The sequence below is a fragment of the Leopardus geoffroyi genome, chromosome B1 (genome assembly GCF_018350155.1).
Source record: "Leopardus geoffroyi isolate Oge1 chromosome B1, O.geoffroyi_Oge1_pat1.0, whole genome shotgun sequence".
NCBI classification, from domain to species: Eukaryota; Metazoa; Chordata; class Mammalia; order Carnivora; family Felidae; genus Leopardus; species Leopardus geoffroyi.
Window position 1 is genome coordinate 44,521,165 of NC_059327.1, and position 24,031 is coordinate 44,545,195.

General features: G+C 55.2%; 1 protein-coding gene across 3 annotated transcripts in view; it reads right to left on the minus strand.

The window, feature by feature from the left end:
- The window catches only part of ADGRA2 (adhesion G protein-coupled receptor A2), a 35,609-nt gene that overhangs the window by 6,163 nt on the left and 5,415 nt on the right, over window positions 1-24,031 (minus strand). The window contains exons 2-13 of one of the 3 annotated variants that reach the window (XM_045460686.1): window positions 16,445-16,516; window positions 6,087-6,158; window positions 5,760-5,831; window positions 5,533-5,604; window positions 5,083-5,246; window positions 4,452-4,665; window positions 3,771-3,935; window positions 2,967-3,165; window positions 2,310-2,459; window positions 2,023-2,184; window positions 1,022-1,246; window positions 614-830 (exon numbers count right to left, since the gene is read on the minus strand). In XM_045460686.1, coding sequence (XP_045316642.1) covers window positions 614-830; window positions 1,022-1,246; window positions 2,023-2,184; window positions 2,310-2,459; window positions 2,967-3,165; window positions 3,771-3,935; window positions 4,452-4,665; window positions 5,083-5,246; window positions 5,533-5,604; window positions 5,760-5,831; window positions 6,087-6,158; window positions 16,445-16,516 — 1,784 coding nt within the window. Of the gene's footprint in view, window positions 1-613; window positions 831-1,021; window positions 1,247-2,022; window positions 2,185-2,309; window positions 2,460-2,966; window positions 3,166-3,770; window positions 3,936-4,451; window positions 5,247-5,532; window positions 5,605-5,759; window positions 5,832-6,086; window positions 6,159-16,444; window positions 16,517-24,031 lie in introns of all 3 variants that reach the window. The other 2 variants (XM_045460675.1, XM_045460697.1) reach the window with 2 other exon arrangements.

Below are 24,031 nucleotides of genomic sequence, written 5' to 3' on the forward strand. Positions count from 1 at the left end.
TTTCCTGGGTTCGAGCCCCGTATCAGGCTCTGCGCTGGCAATGCAGAGCCTGTGTGGAGTTCCCTCTCTCTCTCTCTCTCTCTGCCCCTCCCCTGCTCACGCTGTCTCTGTCTCTCTCAGAATAAATAAATAAGCTTAAAAAAAATTTTTTTTTGAAGAAAAATAAAGCAGTGGGAGGTGGGCTGTTCCAAGTGCCGAATGAATGGTGGTGACCTACCTGAAATGAGGGGACTCTGGGGCTGGGGTCAGGGACAAGAAGGTGGAAGGTACTTGTACTCAGGGAACAAAAGGTGAAGTGAGGATTTGGGGATGGAGGGAGTGGGGGCACCTGGAGAGGGAAAGTTGGCACCAGGTTAGGAGGTCGGAGGGAGGGAGGGAGGCCAAGGTGGGTCAAGGGTCTGTGTTTTTAACTCTTGCAATTTGACAAATCTGGGATATAAATCCCAATGTCTTCCTGAGGCTTTTCTCCAGAAGCCCTTTACAGGATGTCTCTGTCCCCTATCCTCCTGGGAAATGGGGTGTGGTCACTCTCCTCTGCCACTCCCCTAGGCTCTTAGGGGGTGCTGTGGGTGAGGGAAGGGCAGGAAGGGGTGTGGGGAGTTCAGCGCCTTACTGGTTCCTGCAAAGATGACTGGGGTGGCCACGCCACGCCTCTTGCCAGGCCCGGGGGCTCCGGGACGTGAGGTGTTGCCGTGGCTGCGGAAGAGGCGGCCGTTTCGGAAGACAAGCAGTTGCAGGGTGCAGTCTGGGGGGACAGGGGGAGCCAGGGCAGCCGGAAGGGACGAGAACAGACTGGGCGGCAGCTGGATGGAGGCCAGGGCCACGCTGTTCTGGGGGGACATCGGAGTTCCTCAGAGACATCTAGGACCCCCTAGGACTCCAAGGCCTAACGGCCCCCCCCCCTCCCCTCTACCCCTTTTCTGGAGCAGTTTCCACTCACAGCGCCCGCTTCCACGAGGCACCTGCATCTGGGCACATCCCCTCTTAGCATCCACCCCCACACACCTCCCCCAGTGCCCACCTTGATGTGGAAGGACGACAGAGAAATGCTGGGCCTCCCCGTGGTACAGCGGAAGCGGAGCTGCTGATCGGCCAGGGGCTCTGGCTCCGGGGAGGGGTTCTGGCCGGGGCTTCCGGGCCGTATGCCCAGCACTCCCGCCTCCCTTCTCTGGAAGGCTGTGCAGGTCAGCCCCACGTAGCTGTGTGGCTTGATGAGGTAGGCCTCCAATGCCACGTTTCTTGAGTTCTAGGGACAGGGAACTTGTCACTCCCCCCCCATTTGAGATCTGGCGGCTCTCTCTTGGCTTCCTGCTGAGACCACACGGTCCCTCTCTGCGGGTTTGCTCAGGCTGTGTCCCCCTACGCATTCTTCCTTCGCATCTTCCCAAGGCCTGGCAGTCTTAGGTCTGCTGCCGAGTCTCCCCTACCCCTGGCGATGGCACCTTCTTCCTCCTAAGACCTTTCCTCCCACTCACACCCTACCTTGTATCTTGCTCACTTCTCAACAGATACTAGTTGTGCCACCCCAACTAAACCGTGGAGCAGGGTCCACGTCCAGCCTCCTTGTACCTCCGGAAGTGCCTAGCAGAGCATCTTGCTCCCCTGTGGTTGCTAATGGGTTCACAACCCACCCCTGGCGATCTCACCCTCTTTTCAGGGGACAGATGTCTCCATCACTCCTCATTCCATCACAGTGCTGTCACCCTGATCCCAAGCCCCTCTAGTTCCTTGGGCTGGTGCTACGGTTCCGTTCCCCACCGTGAAGTCTTGCACAACTTCTCCCTCTCACTGGCCCCCTCTCCTTTGCACTGCTCCTGACAACTCGGAACTGAATTCCACTCCACTGAGTCATGCTCCGTGCTCTGGCTAGCTGGGCGCACGGCAGGTGCATACTTGGAGGACTTGCTGCCTGAAGAGAGGAGTGTGTCTGTCCTGGCTGGTGAGGGTTGGCCCCTGTTGATTCTAAGGTCCCTCCCAGTGCGAGACTCCCCAAGGAGCTTCCTCCCAGCTGACCCATATTACCACAGAGATGTGCTGGGCATGGGGGCTGAGGGCAGCCCCCCCGATGCGCTCCAGGGCACCCACGATGCCGCTGCAGGCCTTGTCTTCACGCTGGGCCAGCCACAGCAGGTGCTCGTCTACCAGCATCAGGTTGCTGGCCATGTCCACCATCACCTCCACCAGCTGGCGGGGGGCAGGGAGTCACTGAGGGCAGGAGTCAGGTTTGGGGCCCAGGGGCGGGGACACAAGAGGCTTGAGCAAGGGACAGGGTGGTTTCCAGGGGCCCCAGAGGCCGGGTTGAATCTCACCTCTTTGATCTGGTCGACATAACCCAAAAATTTTTGGATCATCTGAGCCACATAGACAACATCCATCATGTCTGAGAAGCTGGCCGCCTCAGCCGTGTACACCCGCAGCTGGTGGGCCAGGGTCAGCGCGTTGGAGGCGTTGATGGGCATCTGGGAGAATTGAGGGGAGAAAGGAGACCGTCCAGTTCTGCTCCTTCTCCCCGAGAACTGCCCCTAGGGGGCCCCCTTGTCTGTGCTGATGCTCAGGGTGCCGGTGCCTGGGGAGAGGGGTCTAGCCCACCAGCTGGGTCTAATCAAGACAGGAGGCACAAGGAAGGAATAAACTCAGGACTCGAGGCTGTCCACTCCGAACACCACTGGCATAAGGACAATGGGACGACCTCACGCTGTCCTTGTTTTCCCCCTTAAGGCTGTCCTTGCTGTGTTTGGGACTAAAGATGCTCGGGGTGGCCCTGGGAGGGGGTGGTCTGAATTGCCTGGAAGAAGAAAATCGAGAGAACAAGAGACCCTCACCGCGCACACCCACGGACAGGAGGGGCGGCAGAGTGGCCGTGAGGGGGCCTCTGGGCCCCGTGGGGCCAGCGGGCTTCTCCCCTTCCCGTTTCCCGACCCAGAGCAGACGGGATGCCCCCTGCCCCTCTCCTCTCCTGGCCTCACCAGCACAAAGGTGTAGAGCACGCGGGTGATGTCGTTGGTGTACAGACAGTGGGAGTAGTCCCCGGGCTCCCAGCGGCCAGCTCGGTCACACCGGCGGGAGGCTCGGGTGCCCGGGGCACCCTCGCTCAGGGGCACTGAAGTGAAGGGGTACTGTAGGCAGGACTGGTAGGCTGTGATGCCAGCCAGGGTTCGAGGCCACCTGGGGGTAGAAGCAGGAGGCTGCTGTTGCCCCAGGCTCTTCCTTCCCTCAGAGCAAGGGTCCCTCCCCTGCCCTCGAGAACCTGGATGCTCAGGCCCCTTGGGACCTGGGGGAAGGCTTCAGAAGCGAGGGTTTGGACTGGCCTTCCAGGGGCTCCCGAGCCCCACCTTCTCTCTAACTCTGTGTGTGTTCAGAGTCGGAGCCCTGTGTTCAAGTCACTTAGCCTTGGCGCCCCTGAGTATTCTCAGCTGTACAACGGCGGCGAGAACAGACCCGCCCTCGCTAACTGAGGGGGCCATTGGGATATTACGGCGTGTTGTGCGAGAGTTTTGTGTACTGTTAATGTAAGGAAGCAAACCAAAGAAACAAAAAAATCCACCCAAACTTCCTGTTCTGCACAGCACATCTCAGATGGGGAGTTCATACCAAAAGACAAGGGCTCTGTCAATACAGCAGCGGGACAGTGGCACTTGGAGCTGGACAACAAAAGTGCTGTCTGCATCTCAGAGCAGATGGGGAGACCCTGGTCACCGGTGTTGTCAGACGCAGGAGCGGGGGTGGGGGCTGGGAGGGGGGGTCCTCTGGGGCAGCAGAAGCGACCGCACCTGAAGTCCCCGCGGTTGTTGGCCACTCGCTCAGCCGGGCAGTAGGAGGCCGAGGTCTCCAGCACCACGATCTCCACCTTCTTGCTGGCGTTGCCCTGGGCCGTGGACACCGAGCACTCCCACTCCCCTGATGCCCACACGCCGATGTGAGACACGGTCAGCTCGCTGCAGGCGGGCAGGGGGAGGGCCGGCTCGGCGAGGTGCTCCAGGTGGCCGCGCCACTCTCCCTGAGCGCCCCGGCCCCGTCCACCCGCATCACCCTGGCCTAAGTGTGCAGGGCTTGAGCTTCGGGGTTCTTTTTCCTTTAACTGAGCGAGGGATACAAGTACATACTCCTTTCATTCCCATCGGCCTTAAGATATTGTTTTCCTGAGCTTCAATTTCCCTGTGTGTATCAGGGAGATAATAATACCTCTCTCGAAAGTCTATTGGAGAGATTAAGTCTGATAATAGAGCTTTTACATCGTAAAGGCACTAAAGAAAAGTCAGATGTGATCCTTTTTTTTTTTTTTTTTTTCTATCAGGCATTTAATCTGTATTCCCCTATCCAGACCGTGAGTCCTGGATTTCCAGGCACACACACAAGCACACTCTTAACGCCCATGAATGTACTCCCAAGGACATCTGGGCACAGGGCGTTGGGCAGGCGGGGGATGGGTACTGTGGCAGCAGGGCCTGTACCTGGTGATGAAGGTGCAGTCATGGATGAGGCTCTCGGCCAGGAGGATGCCCGCCTGCTCGTCACCCTCCAGGGGGGCCCGGTTGTGGTACCAGCGGATGCGGGTGTCTTCGCCCAGGTAGCTGGCAGAGCACTGGAAGGGCAGTCGGTCACCCTGGAAGACCACTTGGCGCAGGGACGGGATGAGGTGGTGCGTGTGCAGCTCCAGGGCCCCTTCTGTGGGGGGGACACCAGGGCAGTGAGGCCCGCGTGCAGCAGCGTGCGAGATGCCGGGGGCAGGGGCGTGGTGTGCAGAGCCAGGAGTGGAGCTGCACTGGAGCCCACTCTGGCCGGGGAAAAAGGGGCAGGAGAAAGCCTCTGGAGATAAGAGCACAAGGAGGGGGCAGGCGGGTTTGGGGCAAGCAAAGAAAAGTGCTCCTGTGGCAGCACATTGGTCACCCCAGGAGGTGGGACCGGATGCAAACACAAAGCAGCAGCCCCAAAGAAAGTTTAGGAACAGCTGATGGAGAAGGACCCCCAGGGGGATCTGAGGGAGAGGATGCCCTGGAGAACGAGAGGCAGGGGGAGCCTCGAGCCAGTGGGGCCCTACAGGAGCGCATCTGCGCCAAGGGTGCAGGGTGAGGGCGTGCTTACCGCAGCGCAGCTGGGCCTCCTGGAGGCCGCCCAGGGCCTGGGCGTGGAGGGCACCGGGGTAGGCACAGAGCGTGTGCTCCGACAGCTGCAGGGAGCGATTCCGGGCCCAGGACAGCAGCCAGCGCAGGCGGCAGTCGCAGGTCAGGTACTCAGTGCCGAGATCCCTGCAGAATGGGTAGAGGGGCCACAGAGTAGAGCGGAGGGGGCGTGGGCTCAGGGGGTGGGGCTGGAGCCCTGGGAGGGAGACTGAGGCTGGGAAGGGCACATTTGGGTATGCGTTTGCCACCACCAGCCTGGCGATGGTGGGAAGGCAGGTATGATGCTTTCAGCCATTGCCTGTCCCGCCTATGCATAAGGCTGGCCACGGTGGTCATGATACTTGCATGTGTCCTTCCTGGGCAGAGAAAGGAAGCAGAGGTCTGAGTCCTTGGGCTGGAAATAGATACTCACACAACCTTAAGGGCTGGCAGCTCATCAAAGACCCCAGGTTGCAGACTGGAGAAGATGTTTCCAGATATGTTTCTGCAGGGGGGCAGGGAACAGTGAGCCCGGATCTCAGGGTCTCCCTGAGCCAGAGGAGGGAGGAGTGGGTGAAGGGAACACAGGGGACTCTGAGGGTCTGGTGCTGCCCTCCCTCCTCCCAGGCCCCTCCTCCCCACTAACTGCCCCTCACTTACAGTCGGAGAAGCCTGGGGAGGCCCTGGAAGGTCTCAGAGGTGAGACAGCCAATCCGGTTGTTGGATAGATCTCTAGAGAGACACACACAGCCTCAGCAAGCTGGCCGCATGGCAACATGTGGATCCACTTGTGGGGGACACAAGTGTGTGGCCGGGGCTCGTGTGGGGAGTAGGATGAACAAGGAGATGGGCTTGAGGTGTCTCCTCCATCAGCGCCCCCCACCCCAGCAATACAGCGTGTTGGGGACAGGGGCACTGTGAGTGGGGAAACGAGAAGGGACCCAGGGGACCGTCCCCAGGGCTAGGGGAGCAGGACATGCCACTTACAAGCGCTTCAGCTCTCCCAGGCCCAGGAAGGCCCCGGGATGCACCGTGCTGATGACATTGTTCCTCAGGTCCCTGTGGGAGGCAAGTGGGAGTACTCACACCTCTGCCTGTCTGGGCCACATGCTCTCCTGGGGTGGAGAAGCTTCACTTTTACCAGACAAGAACTAGATTTCCTTCTTTTTTTTTTTTTTTTTAATTTTTTTTTTTTTCAACGTTTATTTATTTTTGGGACAGAGAGAGACAGAGCATGAATGGGGGAGGTGCAGAGAGAGAGGGAGACACAGAATCGGAAACAGGCTCCAGGCTCCGAGCCATCAGCCCAGAGCCCGACGCGGGGCTCGAACTCACGGACCGCGAGATCGTGACCTGGCTGAAGTCGGATGCTTAACCGACTGCGCCACCCAGGTGCCCCTAGATTTCCTTCTAAATCTCCTCAGCGCTGGTTGGGAGGCTGGATGAAGGATCCCACCCCTTAGACGCGTCTCCGCGGCCCACCCCAGCTACCGTCAAGGGGTGCTGGTCAGAAAGGTGTCAGGAAGCATATGGAAGCCAAGAGATGGGGTGGGGCCACCTGGGACACAGAAGCAGTGCACGGTGGAAGCAAGGAGGGGAGCCGGCACTGAACTGGGAGCCGGGAGCCCTCGCTCCAGGTCGCTCCAATCCGAGCTACCCAGGATCTCACAGGGGCTGCTGTGTGCACCACTTGAAAATGGATGTGAAAGTCTTTTGTAAATTGCTATCCAAAGGTAAGATCTCCTGGAGTGTGGCACTGGGGGAGGTATTTTCATAGCCATCCTGTCCATGTTGATCTCTCCATTTGACAGGTGTGGAAACGGGTCAAGCAGCTGATGACCGCATGGGTGCTGACCTGGGTCTCTGATTCCAGGGCACAACCATTACCGTCCTCCTACCCCCCCCTCCCCCCGGCCCAGCGATCCCTCGTTCTTCAGGTGAGGAAGGCAAGGCTGAGGGGGTAAAGGTTTGTCCACCTGCCTTCCCGCCATGGTCTCCTAGGAGCCCACAGTACTGAGGGAAAGTGGCAAGGGAAACACCATCTCTGGGCTGAGCCCGAGCAGGTCCAGACAGAAGAAGGTGGTGCGCCCCCCCCCCCCCCCCCCCCGCACCTGCCCTCCAGGGCTTCACGGGGGCCAAAGGCCACCCACCGGGAGGAGCAAATTGTCTGTCCTAGGGTCTGGTTGCTCAAGCTCAACCACACATCCACACTCCAACCCTCCCTCCCTTTTATCACCTCCCCCAGTGGTGGCAGGGTAGAGCTGAAGGGGCAGTTCCTGCCCACTGGGGACCCACCAGTGCCTACCTGGTCCCAGCTCAAAACCTGGCAGACTGGCAGCTATCTTGGACCACTGAGGACCAAAGTGAGCACTGGCCCACTGGCTGCATCCCATCCTCTGCTTCCTGGGCACAGCCACTGGTGTCTAGACCACCAGCTGGCCACTCACCCAACTACTCAAGGACCACCGGAGTCTTTCCTGAGCCCGCCCAGCACGCGCGCAGCCTCACGGAGTAATGCGCCAGGAAACCTCCCTGCTCAGCCAGACTGCCTCCCCTCCTGGGACCGTGGGCTGGGGGCTGCTGCCTCCTTGTTTGCTCCCTTCATTCCGTGGTGCTCTCTGTGCATTCCCACCCCACCCCAGGCATCTAGGTAGATTATGAGGCAGAGGGCAAGGGTGGGGGATTCCTGGAGTAATCAACCTGTCAAAAGGGCCTGTGCAAGAAGGTGGAGATTGATAGAGATATCTGGGGCCAGCCTGCTTTCCAAGGCCCACCACCCTCCAGCCCAGAATGACACAGGGCGCACTTGGCCCTGCCTGCCAAAGTCTCAGGGACATCTGTGGATTATGGGCACGAGGGGGTTAACTAGCCGCTCCCAGCTCTGGGAGAGGAAATGGGTGTCCAGGATGGAGGGGGGGGTGCCATCCCACCAGGGGGCCTGTTTTCGCACAGACAGTCCCAGCTGGGGACAAAAACACCCAGAGAGAGAGAGAGAGAGAGAGGAGAAATAAAACACGCTGCTTAGTCCCGCCCATGGCCAAGGGTCCTCATACCGGAGCTCCCTCTCATACTGAGGACGTGGCCTCCATAACCCCGTGTCCCTTGAGAAAGAAGGGAAAGTCAGGAGAAGGGGCCAGCTTCCTCAAGAAGGGATGGCTTCCATACCCAGGCATGCTGGTAGTGCCCCAGCGGGGACTGTGCAAGTATGCAGACCCTAGATGCTTGCGCAGCATGGACACTGGAGAGGGACAGGAAAGGTGCCCCGCCTGGCCTGGGTTGCCCTTCCTGCCCGGCACCCCCCTTTTGGCTCCTTACTCTCACAGCACACCCTCCAGTGCTGTTCCAGCATGTGCCCCCTGGCCCCTGTTGGGGTCTGGCCATTCTCAGGGCTCTGCCTCCCACCCCCACGCGGGGGACGGGCAGAGGGAAACACATTCCTCATTGTGTCACTTCCCTTCATGGGCTGCCAAGGGGCTGAGGCCGCAGCCCCCCGCCCCTTCCCTCTCTGCTCACTGTGTTTATTCTCATTTCCTCCCCGGCCCCCCTTGAGAACCCCCACCCCGCCTGCCCCACTGATGCTCTGCAGATGGGAGCAAGGCGGCCACTCGGGCCCCAGCCCCTTCCTGCCCTGGGTTTCCTGCAGCCCAGAACCACGGGAGGGGGGGGGGGGGCTGAGAGGGGAGCTTCCCCCGGGCGCTGGCACTCCTTTTCCCTTGCCTCACACCCACAGAGTGGCTTTAGGGGTGACCAAGGCAGCCTTTCCAGAGCCCAGGCAGGCCAGGCCTGAGTCTTCTCCTGAGGAGCATAGGCCGGAGGCTGCTCACTGATGGGGCTGATGGGATCATGGACCCTAAGGCAGGGGAAGTGTGGCTCTGGGGCTGTACCCTCTCTAGCAGCAGGAGGAAATACTATCATAGAACTTGGATTTTTTTTTTTTTTTTTTTGGACCAGCAATGTCCCTATAGGTTGGTGCTTCTCGCTTTAGCACATCATTTTGAAAATCTGATGATGGCTATGGACTCCTGCTTCAGAAAAATGCACTACACCCAACACTGTATGATTTCTGAGGGCTGTGGCACCCAGGTTACAACCCCCTGTTCGGGATTGTCTAAATCCGATCCCTTCATTTCTTAGCTGAGGTCATGAGGATGAACAGATGTTTCTGTGATGTGGAATCTCTCACTTTCTCCTTGCTTCCACAGAGCCCAGGTCTTGTAGGCTGGGAAAGTTGCGGGGTATGGATGGAGCCTCCCCTCCCCACCATCCCTCGCCCAACCCAGAGCAGGCTACCTTGACTCTAGGCAAACCCTTCTCCCTGTACTGTGCCAATTTGGAGGAGAAGGACCTGATGGCAGAAGTCAGGCATGGGGGGCGGGGGTGGGATTCCTGAGAGCAAAACATACCCTCTACCCTTCTTGGGAAAGCTGGAGCTCAGGAGGCTGAGTGTGTAAGAATGAGTGTGTGAGCATCAGCAATAAAGGGGCAGATTAAGAAAGTGGACTTCGTAAAAACTTAAAACTTTTCCTCTCTAAAGGACATCATCAAGAAAGTGAAGGACAACCCAGGGAATGAGAGAAAATCTATATCTGATAAGGGCCTTCTATCTAGAATATATAAATATATAAATGAGAGAAAATATATCTGATAAGAACCTTTATCTAAAATATATAAAGGACTCTTCCAACTCAATAATGAAACGACAAACCTGCTGGGGAAAAAAAAAATGGGCAAAGGATTTGCATAGACATTTCTCCAAGGAGGAGACAGAAATGACCAAATAATGCATGGAAAGATGGTCAGCACCATTAGTCATCAGGGAAATGCAAAGAAAAACCACGATGAGCTCTCACCTCACATGCACTGAGATGGCTATAATACAAAAACAGGCAACAGCAAGTGTTGACGAGGGTGTGGAAAGACTAGAACCCTTATGCATTATTGGTGGCAGTGTAAAATGGTGCAAGCCGCTGTGAAAACCAGTTTGGCAGAGGAACTACAGAACCCAGGTGCATATCCAAGAGAAGTTCACGGAAACCTGAACGCAAATGGTCGCAGCAGCATTATTCATAAGACGGCCCAAAGTGGGAACATCCCAAGTGTCCATCAACTGATAATGCATTCGTGCTACATTCACACAACAGAATATTAGGCCATAAAAAGGAATGAACTGCTGATATATGCTATAATATGGACAAACCTTGAACACATTAGGTTAAGTGGAAGAAGCCAGCTATAAGGGATTACACATGACATGATTCCATTGATAGGGAATGTCCAGAATAGGCACATCTATAGAGGCAGAAAGCAGACGAGCGGTTGCTTCGGGCTAGGAAATAGCAGGAGGAATGGGGAGTGGCTGCTAATGATTCAAGGTTGCTTTTTGGAGACGACGAAAATGCTCTAAAGTGAGGTCGTGGTGACTGCACGACTGTGTAAATATGCTACAAAGCATCGGATCGCACACTTGCAGTGGGTGGACTTCATGGCATGTTAATTACACCTCCCTAAAGCTGTTAAAGAGCCGGTGTGAGCGACAGAGCGTGCACGTGTGCGCGGGAGCGCGTACCGCGTTTGGACAGGGTTGGGGCGGCCCCAAGTTGGCTCCCTCTGGCCCCCACAGACCTCCCTGCCTGTGGGTTTAGAAACCAAATTATAGGTTCGGAGGCCGCAGAGCAGCTTTCCCCGGGCCCTCCAGGACTTCCAGCGTTCATTGGAAAGTGGGGGCTGGCCTCCCCCCGCGCTCCGCCCCGCAGGTATGGGGGCTGTCTAGGGGAGGGCAGGGAGAGGATCCGGCTGGAGGAAACCTAGATGGTCTGGGGCTCTTCTTGTCTCTTAGGTCATCCAACAGGTATTTACTGAACATGTACACTGAACATGCCAGGCATCGGTGCTACAACAGCAAGCAAGAGGTCTGTCCCCGAACCCGTAAGCCTCCCTTCCCAGCCCTCAGCGGCTCCCAAGTCGGCCGCTTCTCTTCTGCATTCCTCCCCAGTGTGAGCGGGGATGGGAAGGGGAAGAAGGCGGGGCCAGGCGGCCTTGCTCTTGGCCCCGCCCACAGATTAATGGAAACCACCTGGCGGGTGAGCAGCGCTCCACCCCCAGGTCCCCCCCACCCCCCATTCCTTGCCATCGTTCCCATGAGCATCTGCTTCTAATGAGTGCCCGGCACTGCTGCATACCAGCCCCCGGGGCTCATTAATCTCATTAGGCAATGACAAATCATCCTGGGGCTGACCAGGCTCCCCTCACCAGGCCCTCTCCTCCAGGCGTGCACAAGCCTCTGCGGGCTTGTGTCCACACACAGCCACTGACTCGCCTGCATGCCCAGGCTCTCTCCCTTGGCCTCTTCTGGGGGCTGCCTGTCCTGTGGCCCACTTGGTCCCCGTTTGGGGGGCTTCTCACTGTGACCGTGGCACCCTCGGAGCCCTGGAAGGTCTTCTGGTGGCCTGCTCTCTGTTGAATGCGTGTGGTGGGGGATGTGGGCAGAGATGCTAGGGACCAGAGGAACGGGCCATCCGTGAGTATTTCTGGCGCCCACGTTTCAGCTACCTGACTGTCCACCCAAGGCTGGGGCGCTCTGGGCAGATCCTATGCAACGAGGGGCTGCCGACATAACATCTTGCAATTTCACACTCTTCCGAGAAGGGAACAGAGAGTGGCCATTTACTGACAGCTCTTGCTGTCCCCACAACAGCCTGTCCAGGAGTCCCACACCGCCCTTTTCCAGGAGAGAAACCCGAGGCTTGGACAGGCACCCGGAAAGTAAATGGTAGAGGCAGGATGCAATCCCAGACCTCGCTTACTCCAGAGTGGAGTTCTATGCCCTTCAAGACCTCCCCACCCCAGAAGTCTTTCCTCCACAACGGACAGGCTTGTCCATGCCGAGGGGAGCTGGGACACAGAGGGGAGGGCTCAGAGACAGGGTTTCTCACACCCATCTGGACGATTCTGTACACTCCTTGGCCATGAACTGCTCTGCTGGACCCTGTTTCAGGTTTTCTTGGCCGACAGAGCCCCACAAAGGGTGTCCCCATCTCTCCTCTCACCCCAGGTGCTCTCTGGAGCACCTGTCCTCCCCTGAGATCATCTCAGGCACGTTCCCACTTGGCGCTCTCTCTGTACTCCTCCCAGCCTCAAGGTCCTGCTATGCATTAACCAGGCCTACTCCCCCCATACGCTTATACTTAACCAATTTTCAAAGGCCAGAGGGGCGCTCAGCACAAGGAGGCAATGATGGCATTTTTTGCAGCCCTGACCTGCCATTTCCATTATTAGGCCAGGCCCCAACCCTCCCACGGGACTTGCTGCTCACAGGCTCTGGGATGTTAGGCTGCCATGGACTCAGCTGCCCAAGCCTGGATGTCTGAGCTTGCCAGCACAGAGAGATCAGTGTTTCCTGGCACCAACTGCACGCCAGGCCACAGCATCTCATTTGTGATGAATAGGCCCACAGTCTAGGGGTCATCTGGTCCACTGGTTCCCAACCCCGGATGAGCATGAGAATCGTCTGCATACCTTGTAAAAAATTCCCAGGCCCCTTCCAACCTGATGAATTAGCATCTCTGGGAGTGGGGCAAGGATCTCTCCCCATCCCTGGGATAGTGGGACACTGGTTTTTGATGACTAAGTTTTATGTGTTCACGTGGCCAGGCTATGGCACCTTGTAACTTACTCAAACATGAATGGAGGTGTTGCTGTGAAGGTATTTTGTAGATGTGGCTAAAGTCTACAAATCAATTGACTTTAAAGGAGATTACCTTTGGCAATATGGGTGGGCCTCATCCAATCAGTTGAAGGGATTAAGATTAGCAAAAAAGTTTCCCGGAGAAGAAATTCCATCTCGAGACTAAAGCATCAACTCCTGCCTGACTTTCCAGCCTGCTGGCCTGCCCTACAGATTCTGGATTTGCCAGCTACCACAATCACACAGACCATTTCCTTAAATTAAATCTTCTTTTTAAAGAACTAAAATAATTTCTTTTTTTATTTTTATTTAAAAAAATTTTTTTTAACATTTATTAATTTTTGAGACAGAGAGAGACAGAGCATGAACGGGGGAGGGGCAGAGAGAGAGGGAGACACAGAATCAGAAACAGGCTCCAGGCTCTGAGCCCTCAGCCCAGAGCCCAACGCGGGGCTCGAACTCACGGACCGAGAGATCGTGACCTGAGCTGAAGTCGGACGCTTAACTGACTGAGCCACCCAGGTGCCCCTAAAATAATTTCTTTATACAGATACACACACACACACACACACACACACACACACACACACACACACATCTCCTATTGGTTCTATTTCTTCTATTTCTCTGGAGAACCTGACTGATGCAGTGATCAGCTGGGCTGGAGATCCTGGGCTCCTCTGGCCCCTGCACTGCCTTCTATCCTTGAGAAGCATGAGCACCTACTGAACACAGCACACCCCTCTGCCCAGAGGCCTCCCCTCTTCTGGAAAGCCTGGCTGCATCATTGGGCGCTTTGATTTTTTTTCTTTCTCAAGCAGCACCTGTGGGTATCATACACACACACACACACACACACACACACACACACATACACCCCAACATCATAAAGTTTAAAATCCATAATGTGCCTTACAAATCACCCTGTCCCCCCTTTTTTTACAGATGAGGAAACTGAGGTCCCAGACCTGGCACCCATGCCTGCATCGCTCTGACTTCATTTCCTACTACCCCCCATTAACATGTCCTTCTTTTTTTTATGTTTATTTTTGAGAGACAGAAAAAAAAATGATGAGTGGGGGAGGGGCAGAGAGAGAGCAAGACAGAGAGAGACAGAGGATTTGAAGCCAGCTTTGCACTGAGAGCAGAGCCCAATGTGGGGCTCAAACTCACAAACTGAAATCATGACCTGAGCTGAAGTCAGGCGCTCAACTGACTGAGCCACCCAGGAGCCCCAACATGTCCTTCTTCTGCTTCTCAGACCCACTAGGCATACTGTGGATGTAGGGCCTTCCCCTCCAGATTCTTCCCTTCCTTAGGTCTTGGGCTCAGTCACCTTGTCAGCGAGTCCCTCCTTCACCTCGATACATAAAGTAGCAGGCTTCCCCTCTGCCATTGCTTTCTCCCCCCTTCACCCTGCGTTGGGTTTCTTTGTAGTACTTATCATTTCCTGATATCTTTGTACATTTATTTGCTATTTTCCAGGTCCCATCAGTTGAGGGTAAGTTCCACGAGGGCAGGCACTTGGTTTGCTGTGTTCACTCCCAGTGCCTAGAACGGAGCTCAGCACACAAACAGGGCTCTAGAATGAAGACCTTGGATGATTCCTAACCTCCAAGCAGGGCTCACACTCAGGATTCTGACTTCTCATCTGTCTCCTGCCCCGTGCGCCTGCCACGCCACATGATGTGGCAGTCAGTCATTATTCTTTGACTACTCTCATTTTTCTCTGATGGCTTCCCATGCTTTGAAAGCACCTGCTGTGCAGTGACCTGAGTCTGTGGTGCTGTGGGGGGGGGGGGGGGGTTCAGTGTGGTGGCATGGGTGGGAAGGGAAGGACTGTCTTTTTTCTTTATCAGAACGTTTACTCTCATGAGACTGAAGGATGAGAAGCAGGGAGACCCCTGTGGGTCTTTGATAAAGTGAGAGGGTAAAGATGGGAAGACGTCAGTGGGGCCACGGGAGGCTCAGAGCAGCTCTCGCTGGAGCTAAGAAGGGAGAGCAGCTCTGGGCGGTGGTCAGCTCTGGTGGGGGCAGGGCAAAGGGCTGGAGGCAGCTCTAGTTTGTCATCCTCCAAAAGATCCCTGGAAGGAGCGCGAGGTTTCCGGCCCCCCAGCCCTCTAAGACCAAGCCTGGGCTGAGTGCAGGAATCCGAGCATCCGCACGCTTAATTGCGTGTGGGAGGTAAAAGCTTTCCCTATTTGTTCGGACCCAAGGAGACTTTTTAATAGCAGCTTGGTGGCAGTCCTTTCTACCTTGTCTGGACCACCCTGCCTGTGAGCTGCAGAGCAGATGGTAGAGGGACCTGGTCACGGAGCTGTGTGCTTGCACAGTCAACATCCTGAGACCCCCTCCCACCCCAGCATGCCTCAGATCGGAGAGAACGTCCTCTGCCTTTCCACCCGGAACATGGGCTTGCACCTTCCACCCCTACTATCCCAGCCAGGCCTCTGAGCTTTCCTTATGGTCCTGGGGACTTTGGAGGAGAGGCTTTCCCTTCCCCTGTGAAGTGGGTGGTAATAGAGATGATCTCATAAGATCATGGTCATGGTTAACGATCTAAACTCCATGTCATGTAGCTACTGCATCCCAATTGCCCTTGAGTTTTCCAGCCCTCACAGATCAGTGAGGTTCCTCCTTTGGGCATTGGGGAAACCCTAACCCCCTTAATTCTAACACACGTGGCATTGTCGCGGTCTCCACTAGACTGTAATCTCTTGCTCTTTGAGAGCAGGCTTCCCCCTGATTCTTCTGTATCCCCCATCACACTGATCCAAGCCTGTCGGGTGAAATGGTACTAGAGGGGCAGGGGCCCTGTTGAAGGATTTAGGAATGCCCAGCAGGGTGGGAGCAGAGGTAGGAGAGAGGGTGCCGAAGGGGCGGAAAGAAGCAAGGATAGGGCTCCAGGAGGGACGGGGGCCCAGATGTCCTGTGGGAGGCAGGACCTAAAGCTGTCATACAGGCTGTGGTTCCTGGAGCTGGTCAGCTGAACAGGGAGTTGACAGAGGGGCTAGTTTGGCAGGTTAAGTGGCTTGCCCTCGACTGAGTCAGGTCCCCAACTCTGTTAAAAAAGTTCTTCCTGGCCAGCGGGGTCCTTGCAGTCCTGAGTCCAAGGCCAGCCTGCCTGGGCCTGTAGGGCAGGACGCAGCTCCAGACCAGGGCAGTGCGGGTGGGGGCCTTCTGGATGTAATCCACTTTCCCACCCTCGGCCCAGGCGCTAGTCCCTTGGGGCTTTGTCTGTTGGTTTGTTTGGCTGGGGGGAGACAAGGAAAGAGGCCCCAGTCACACTAAATCCTCCTCAGCCCTTTATGCTGGGCCCCCAGCTGGATGGGGGAGATGGCATCTGGCCAGCTAAGGGGCTCAGCCCTCACAGCTAATTGCTCATTAAAGAGCGTTAATGAACTTCCCTTAGCCCCATCCTTGCCTAAACCAGCGAGGCTTCCCTACTTCTCGCTGCCGTCACTGGTTGAAGGAGCCGGTCTCTCTCTATACCCTTCACCTGGTGGTCAAGTCTCACAGGTCTGACTCTGGGCCCTGCTTAGCCAGCAGGTCCTAGGGTTGAGAAGTCCCTCGGCACCCAGTGTTCCCCCTCCTGCCTGGACTGACTTTTTGCCCATGACCGTTATCCCCCACCTCCGCCCCACTTTGCCCCAACACTTACAGCTTCTCCAGCAGGGACAGTCCCAGGAAGGATCCATTCCGCAGCCCAGTAATCTTGTTGTTGCTCAAGAGCCTGAAGGAACAGAGAGAACACAGACAGGAGAACGTGCCGTTACAAGCCAGAAAGTGTGGCTGGAGCAGGGATGCGGTTTCACCACTACAACCATGTTGCTTTCTGTGTAAATGGTGCCCCCTTTCTTGTAAATGGTGCAAGACAGGAGCCCCACCCCCTCCAGGAAAGAGCCAGGGAATGGTTCAAGCAGATTGGTTAGCCCACTGAGCCCCAAATTAGATATTTCACCTGCCCTGGGTTCCCTGCCATGGCCCGCATCTGACTCAGGACTCTATGTAAGTGGGCTGAACAGGTGTCAAGTTGCAATGGCCCCTTTACACCTTAGAACCACTGCCTGAGCCACAGTGCCCTCCTCCTGCCCTCCAGGGCTCTTTCTCAGGTCTTCAGCCCCATACCCTGAGGAGAGTGGTAGGGGGAATGGTCTGAATTGGGTCAGGGCTCTGGCAGGTGGAACAGGAGGTCCAGTAGGTATGGAGGCAGGTGGGAGGAGCTGCCCATCCTTGGGCAACACTCTGTGAGCCAAGGACTTCACAGGAGGGGACTGTTCCCAGCCCTGGAAGGCCCCCAGTTCAGAGGGACTGCATACCCTTGCCTCCCTAAGCCTGGCTTCGGCCTCGACAGAAAACCGATAGAACCCTGTGCCTGGTGGAAGCCCGGGCCTTGGCCTTTGCCTCTGCCCACTCTGAGTTCTGTTTATTTATTTGTATTTAGAGGGGGAGGAGAGGGGCCCCAAGCTACTGACTAAACCCACTCTGCCCACCCACTTAGCCTTTCTCTGCCAGACTCCCTCCCTGGGAGGAGGAAGTTCCAGACCAGCCAAAGGGCTCATCCTTTGAGTTAATTGCTTATTAAAACGCTTTAATGAGCCTCTCAGCCCAAACTCTTGCCTGCTCTGGGCTGAAACAAAGGGTTTCACTTCTTTGCTCCTATTGGTGGACATGGAAAGGCCAGAGTTGTAGGTCTGGAATCTTCTCTCGAGTGGGCAGCCTCTGGGATGGACAGTAAAAGAGATCTTGGGGGACGGGGGTGGGGACAAGGCATGCTAGCAGCTGTCAAGAGTTCTGCCCACAAGCTTACTGGAAGTGGGTAGGTGAATATATCAAGACAGGTGTGAGATGGCCCCAGACAGCTGACATTCCAATACTCCACCTTCAAGAGGCTCATGGAGGACAGACAACGGCCAGGATGGAGGCTAGAGTGGAAGGGGGCTCCCTCCCTTCCCTGCTCTCCAGATAGACCCCTCCCACCCTTCTGGTCCCCAACTAAGGGTCCTTTCAACAGTGACACTTCCTAGCAGGGCCTGAATAGTGACTGTGTGAAAGCATTGCGGGGGAGGGGATGCTGGGTTTCCAAAGGGCTCACACACACACACACACACACACACACACACACACCCTTGACATTTCAAAAAGTACATCACAGTTGTCATTATATGAATAATTAGAACTCACATTGACCCTTTTATTCTCATTTTATGGATTAGGATGATTTTAAAACTTTAAGAAGTTTACTTATTTATTTTGAGAGAGAGAGAGTGAGCAGGGGAGGGGCAGAGAGAGAGGGAGAGAGAGAATCCCAAGCAGGCTCTGCACTGTCAGCATAGAGCCTGATGTGGGACTTGAACGCAGAAACCAAGAGATCATGACCAGAGCTGAAACAAGAGTCAGACACTTAACCAACTGAGCCACCCAGGTGCCCCTGATTGATTAGGATGATTTTAAATCGCATTACACATGGTGGTTATAAATCATAAATAATCTTGTCAGTTCTTAGGGCCTCTAATGGTCTCATTTAGGCCCTGGTGGGGCTGCAGGGGCTCCTTCTGTGGTGACGGGCTCTTGATGGTGTGACTTTTAAATCAAAGCCCACCTCGCCTCATCTCTTGTTCATTCCCTTCGTATGCTCAGAGTTTGAGGTTTAGAGGTTGCATTAAATGTCAGAGAAGGTGAGAGAGGACCCCTCGGTGTTTTTAGAAGTGTCAGGAAGAATAGTGGAGAAAGGGCATAGGTTTCAACCTCCCCCCGTCCAACCCCAAGGGTGTCCCCCAGGGACTGCCCTCTCCTTGGGTTTGTGGGGAATGGGATGCTGATAAGGCTGAGGGTACAGGGGAGGGGGAGGAGGAGGGAGAGGGTATGGTAGGAGAGAGAAACAGGGCTGCTGAATTATCACAAGCCTGTTCATGAAGGGGGAAGCCCGAGAACATTATTTCTCAAACTTGAGCAGAGTCCTGTTAAAGGGAGGAAAAAATATCTTCTTTCCTGAGAATATGTCTGAGGATTCTAGTTTGAGAAATATTGACTTTGGAAATGAAAATCTTACACTATGAAAATACCTTCTAATAATTATCTCAAAATTATCTGCAAAAGAATTTTGTTTAAATATCATTGAACAGAAAATTAAAAAAAAAAAAAAAAGTCCTCCAACTCCCAATCCCCTGAGATTAAAACCTGGGATCCTAATTTGAGAATCCTGTCTAGACAGGTCTAAAGGTGGCGTTGGGGTGCACCCCACATTCTTCAGACTCTTCAGCCTTTAACCTTTGAACACCTTTTGCATACCCCAAATTCTTTAACCCAGAGCTGGTCAATAGAAGTATAGTGTGAGCTGCATACATAATTTCAAATGTTCTAGTAGCCACATTTTTTTTAAGTTTAAAAATTAATTCTAATAATATATTTTATTTAACTCAAAGTATTAAAATGTTAGCATTTCAACATGCGATCGATCTACAAAATTAGTAATGAGATGTTTTCCTTTTTTCTGTTTTCGGTACTCAGACTTTGGAATCTGCGAGTATTCTACTGTTCCAGCATATCTCAATTCAGACCAGCCACCTTACAGGTGCTCAGGAACCACATGTGGCTAGTGGCTTAACCCTTATCCAGTTTCCTTGTGGCCAGCACCTCCCCAGGAGGAAGTCTGGGTTGCTTGAGAGATACTGAGGAAATTGTGTGTGTGTGTGGTGGGGGGGAAGTGTGTGGGGGCAGAGCAAAGGATTGGGGACCAGCCCAGAGTCAGGTGAGGATAAGCCTATGGCCCAGAAAAGGACCAACTCATCTCTTGGTGTCCTATCCCTCTCTGGCAGGGCCCCCTCTCTCTGAGGCAGCCCCTGTTGTGCTGGGGAGGTGCGGGGGCGGGGGGGGGGGTCAGCTGCAGCCCACGCTTCCGGTTTGACTAGCCCGGTGCAAACGCTGTCTTGAAATGAGATACTTTTTCTTGTAGCAGAGAACACGTCCCTGATCTCCCCCATACCCACTCTCTATAAGCCATTCATGAAAGCAGGGACACCAGGCAAACGGTGATTCACCCTTGTCCTCCCATGGGTCTCCTTCTTGCCATATTTCTAGTTCTTGGACAAACTTCAGGCAGATATCTGTATGATCCAAGTCCCTAAATACCCAGAATTGGATCATTTGGTCTTTGCAACCTAGATGGGGCTGAGGAAATTTTGCTTTGGATCCAGATTATCCAGAGAATGGCTTCGGCTGTGCTTGTTGGTTCAGTTCTCAGGAGGTGCCCTTTGTGAGTCTGGTGGGGTGGAGAGGGCAGTGATTTGGGACAGAAAGTGCTTGGGTCTAGTGTTGTCTTGGGCAAGTAGGAAGCTGGCAGTTAGTAGGGGTCGAAGAAGACACGCACAGCCTCTTCCAATGGGAAGAAGAATGTTCCCACCACGCTAGGCTGTCTCAAGGGGACAGAAACAGGCCAGGCGGCCCCAGCAATCAGGCAGGGAAGGATCGGGAGCCTTGGCCCATGGTTCCATGCAGCCTCACAGACACAGTGCCAGCTTGGGCCCATCTTAACCGCCCTGCCACCCCTACTGGACAGATACTTCCTCAGCCTGCCCCAACCCCTCGCCCTGCAACAGCACAGGGAGCCTGCCAGGTGGATCTCCTTCCCAACCATGCTAGCCCCGCTGCATGGACCTCTGGCTCACCCAACCCGGCCTCTCCAGCTTTCCTTCCCTCCCTCCCCGTCTACCACTCCGACATCGTCACATAGTCCCAGGAAGGGGGGCCAGTCCCTGGAGTCCCCTGTTCTCTTACCCTAGGGTCTGAAATCTGGCCAAGGAGAGGGGGCACACTGAGTCTATTCCAGAACTTTCTCCCAGCCAGGGTCCTATTTTAGGGAAGAGGAGCAAGCAGAGTTACCGCTAACGAGGCTGGAGGCCAAGGGAGCGAGTGGCTGGCGTCTACAGAGAGGCCCTGTGGCCTTTGGGCAGCCACAGGAACTCACCAGATCCCAGCCCAACATCAGAGATGACCCCGTAGGGGTCATGTGGGCACCACTCCGTGGGACATGGGGCAACACATGCCTGAACCAAATTGTTCTCTCAGATGCAGGAAGAGTCATACATGTCATACCCCCCTCCTCCACCGTGTGAGGGCCACACGTCTGGACACTTGGGGAATCTGTGCTCTCCAGGGAGTCTGAGCCTGGAATTCAGACCATCCTCAAGGCCCTCGGGGCTCAGGAGGACCTGTCTCCAACATCTGTTGCTGGCACCTTGGCAGTGTCTTAGGGACGCCATCAGTGAGGGATCTCAGGCCCACAGCCACTCTGAACGGTCAAGTGGAACCAGACTCCCAGCTCCTTCTGCGGGCACAGTGCCCAAGGCCTCTGAGCACTGCCAGGGCCCACAAAGATGTCTGAAAACGAAAAAATAATCACTGCCTCTGAAATATAAATGCTATAAAAAGCAAAATTGACATTAACAAACCCTTAACTAAATAACAACCAAATGTCCTACTATGTCGATTAGCAGTGATTGTTATGTTCCTCGCAGGCCGTGGGTGCATTTCAGTATGCCTGATATGACAATAGGGTCTCTAAAAGTGACACTGCCTCTGGTCCATAGGCCCTGCCTTGACACATACCCTCAGACGAAAGGCTGCCTTCCTGTGGCTTCCCCTCCTTTCCCTTCTCTTCAGGGCTGCCCTTCATGTCCATGCAGCCTGATTGCAGGGGACTTACATGTTGGAGGAGACATACAGTGCTCCTGAAATTCCCTGCCATCCCCTCCCTTGGCTGGAGGCCTGACTGGAAGGAGACCTAGGTAGGAACTTGCTTCCTCAGGCTGTAGGGGGTTGTGTCTGGATATGGTCTCTGATCTCAGCCTTGAAGCTGAACTGTCCAGGCAAGGGCCTGAGGTCAAGGCTGGGAAAGAAGATAGTCTTGGAATGGCTCCTATGTGTGGGGCCTTCTAGTCTCCTTTTCTCCAACCTACCCTCTGTACAAGGGCACCCTATCCTGGTGGGGAGCAGGCACGACCAAGAAATTGGGGCTGAGATGGGGAGGACTGACTGGAGAAGAGGTGCTACAGGTGCTTGTGGTTGGGTGGTCCGTGTGCCTTGATGGGGGCCTGGGGGCCCCAACACCCTAGCTTGAGCCCATGGAATCGAGTCTGCTATAATCATTCACACCTAGGCATTCATTCATTTATTCTTCAAATCTACACTAACGCCCATTGTGGGCTCAGCCCCGGGTAACACAATAGCACTACAAACATCAATGAGACACGGCGTCTACAATCCTCCATTCATGAAAGGTGGAGGGCCATGTGTCAGACAGGATGCAATGTTTGTGTGTGTGTGTCCCTGGATTTGAAGAAGCTGGGAAGTTACTCCCAGTCCACCTTAAGTGCTTCTCCAAACGGCCTAAAATCTCAGCCTGGGGTAGAGGTGGGAGGGGGCATGGTTTTGGGTGAAGAAAGTGGATTTCTTTTCAAATGCTTTTCAAAGACAAATAAACCTGAAAGGATCAATTTGTAATCAGCCATTTTTACCCAAGTACAAATTTGTCCTTTAATCTTTCTACCCCTGAAGTTTTCCTTGGGAGCCCTGAGGCCCCGATCCTGTCCTGCTTTTGTGAGCCAGTATCCAGTCTCCATGATGAGACTGTAAGGCCCCTGAGGTCAGAGACCAGGGTCTCTCGCCTCCTGGCACTGGCGCCGGGCTGGTCAACAGCAGGCGCTGGCTGAATGAATGGATGGGTATCCGGAGAGGCAGAGCTCTAGGGAATGTGGGGGTGGTAGATGGACAGAGTTCACGCTGAACCCCGGTTTCCTCCTTCCTCCACTCCCCTCCCCCTCCCCCACCCCCGCCCCGCCCCGCCCCCTACCGCTCGGTCTGGGCAGAGCTCACTCCTGACAGCTTGGAGACAGCTCCCATCCCTCTCCGAGCTAAGCTGGCTCCACAGTATAGCCCTCCTGAGACATCACCCACCCCCACAGGGGTGGCATCGTCCTGAAGCTGTGCGTGGTGCAAGCGAGGGAGAGAAACACCAGGAAGCATGCTTTAGACACCACTTTCCCCGGGTCCATCTGATTTCAAATACTCTGTGCAGTGATTCTGTACAGAGGTCCCCTAAGCACACAGGTATTTGCTAGGCTATTATCTACCCCTTAACCCTGGCTCATGTGTCCGTGTGGAGGAAGTGGATTAGTATATCTCCTCTGCCCTGTCCCCGGGGGGTATGCGGTCTCTGATTTGTCACTATGGGAAGAGGCTGAGAGCAGGAACCCTGGGTCTGGCTCCGAGCTGTGTCATCTTGGGCAGGTCAGCCCCTCTCTGGGGGTTTCTTCTCAGTAAAAGAAGGGTTTGGACAGAAGACTCCCACTCATTGTATTTGATGGTTTTTCCCATCCTGAATACTGTGTCTCCTAGAGCCTGAAGTCTGAAGTTTCTGCCTCACCACACGGTTCCCAGCAGGCAAAGAGCCCTGGGTGGGTGGGTGGGGGTGCAGCTCTCCAGGACCTTCCTTCTCTTTCCAGCTGGGAGATGTCTGGCCCCTCATGGTCAGGCTGTAACTCCCTCCTCAGGCTTCTCTCCACCCCGTTCCCTGCTCCTCTGTGACAGATTGGTTCCCCTGCCCCTCACCTGGCCCCATCCATCTTGCACACCCCTTTGCTCCCCCATCCTGCCTCTCCCCACTCGAAGGGCTGGAGAAGCTGGGTCCTGGGAGGTTGCCTGACTTTGCTACACTCCACAGTTTCTCTGCTCCCCCCACCCCCATCACCAGTCCTAAAAGCAAAGGAATGTTCTGGAGTTTGGGAAGGATGGGGGCCCGCCAGAGGAGGGAGGAAGGGGAGGAGGCAGCTTTGTCCTGTCAGTGTCTGAGCTCTAAATAGAACAGAGCGGCTGGGCTGGGGGAATGAAAATAAACAGCCCCTCCAAGCAGCCCCTTCCTAGCAGTTACCGGACTTGCCTTCTAGTTCCTCAGCCCAGGGCCATTTCCCTCCCCTCTTCTCCCCTGCTCTCTGTCTGGTCCCAGGGAGGAGTGGGGGCGGGGGGGGGGGGCTGTCTATACCTTAGAGGGAGTGAGGCGTACTGGTTCAGGCTGTGTGGCTTTGGGGAACTCACCTCCCCTCTCTGGGCTTCGGTGAGGAGAGCCCACTGAATGGAAGGATCAGCTCAGAGGTGGCTGGAACTTTTTCTCCCTCAGGAAAGGGTTCTTATCCCAATGATTCTCATGTGGCATAAACTTGGAAACTCTCTCCCTTTAAAAACATGACCCCCA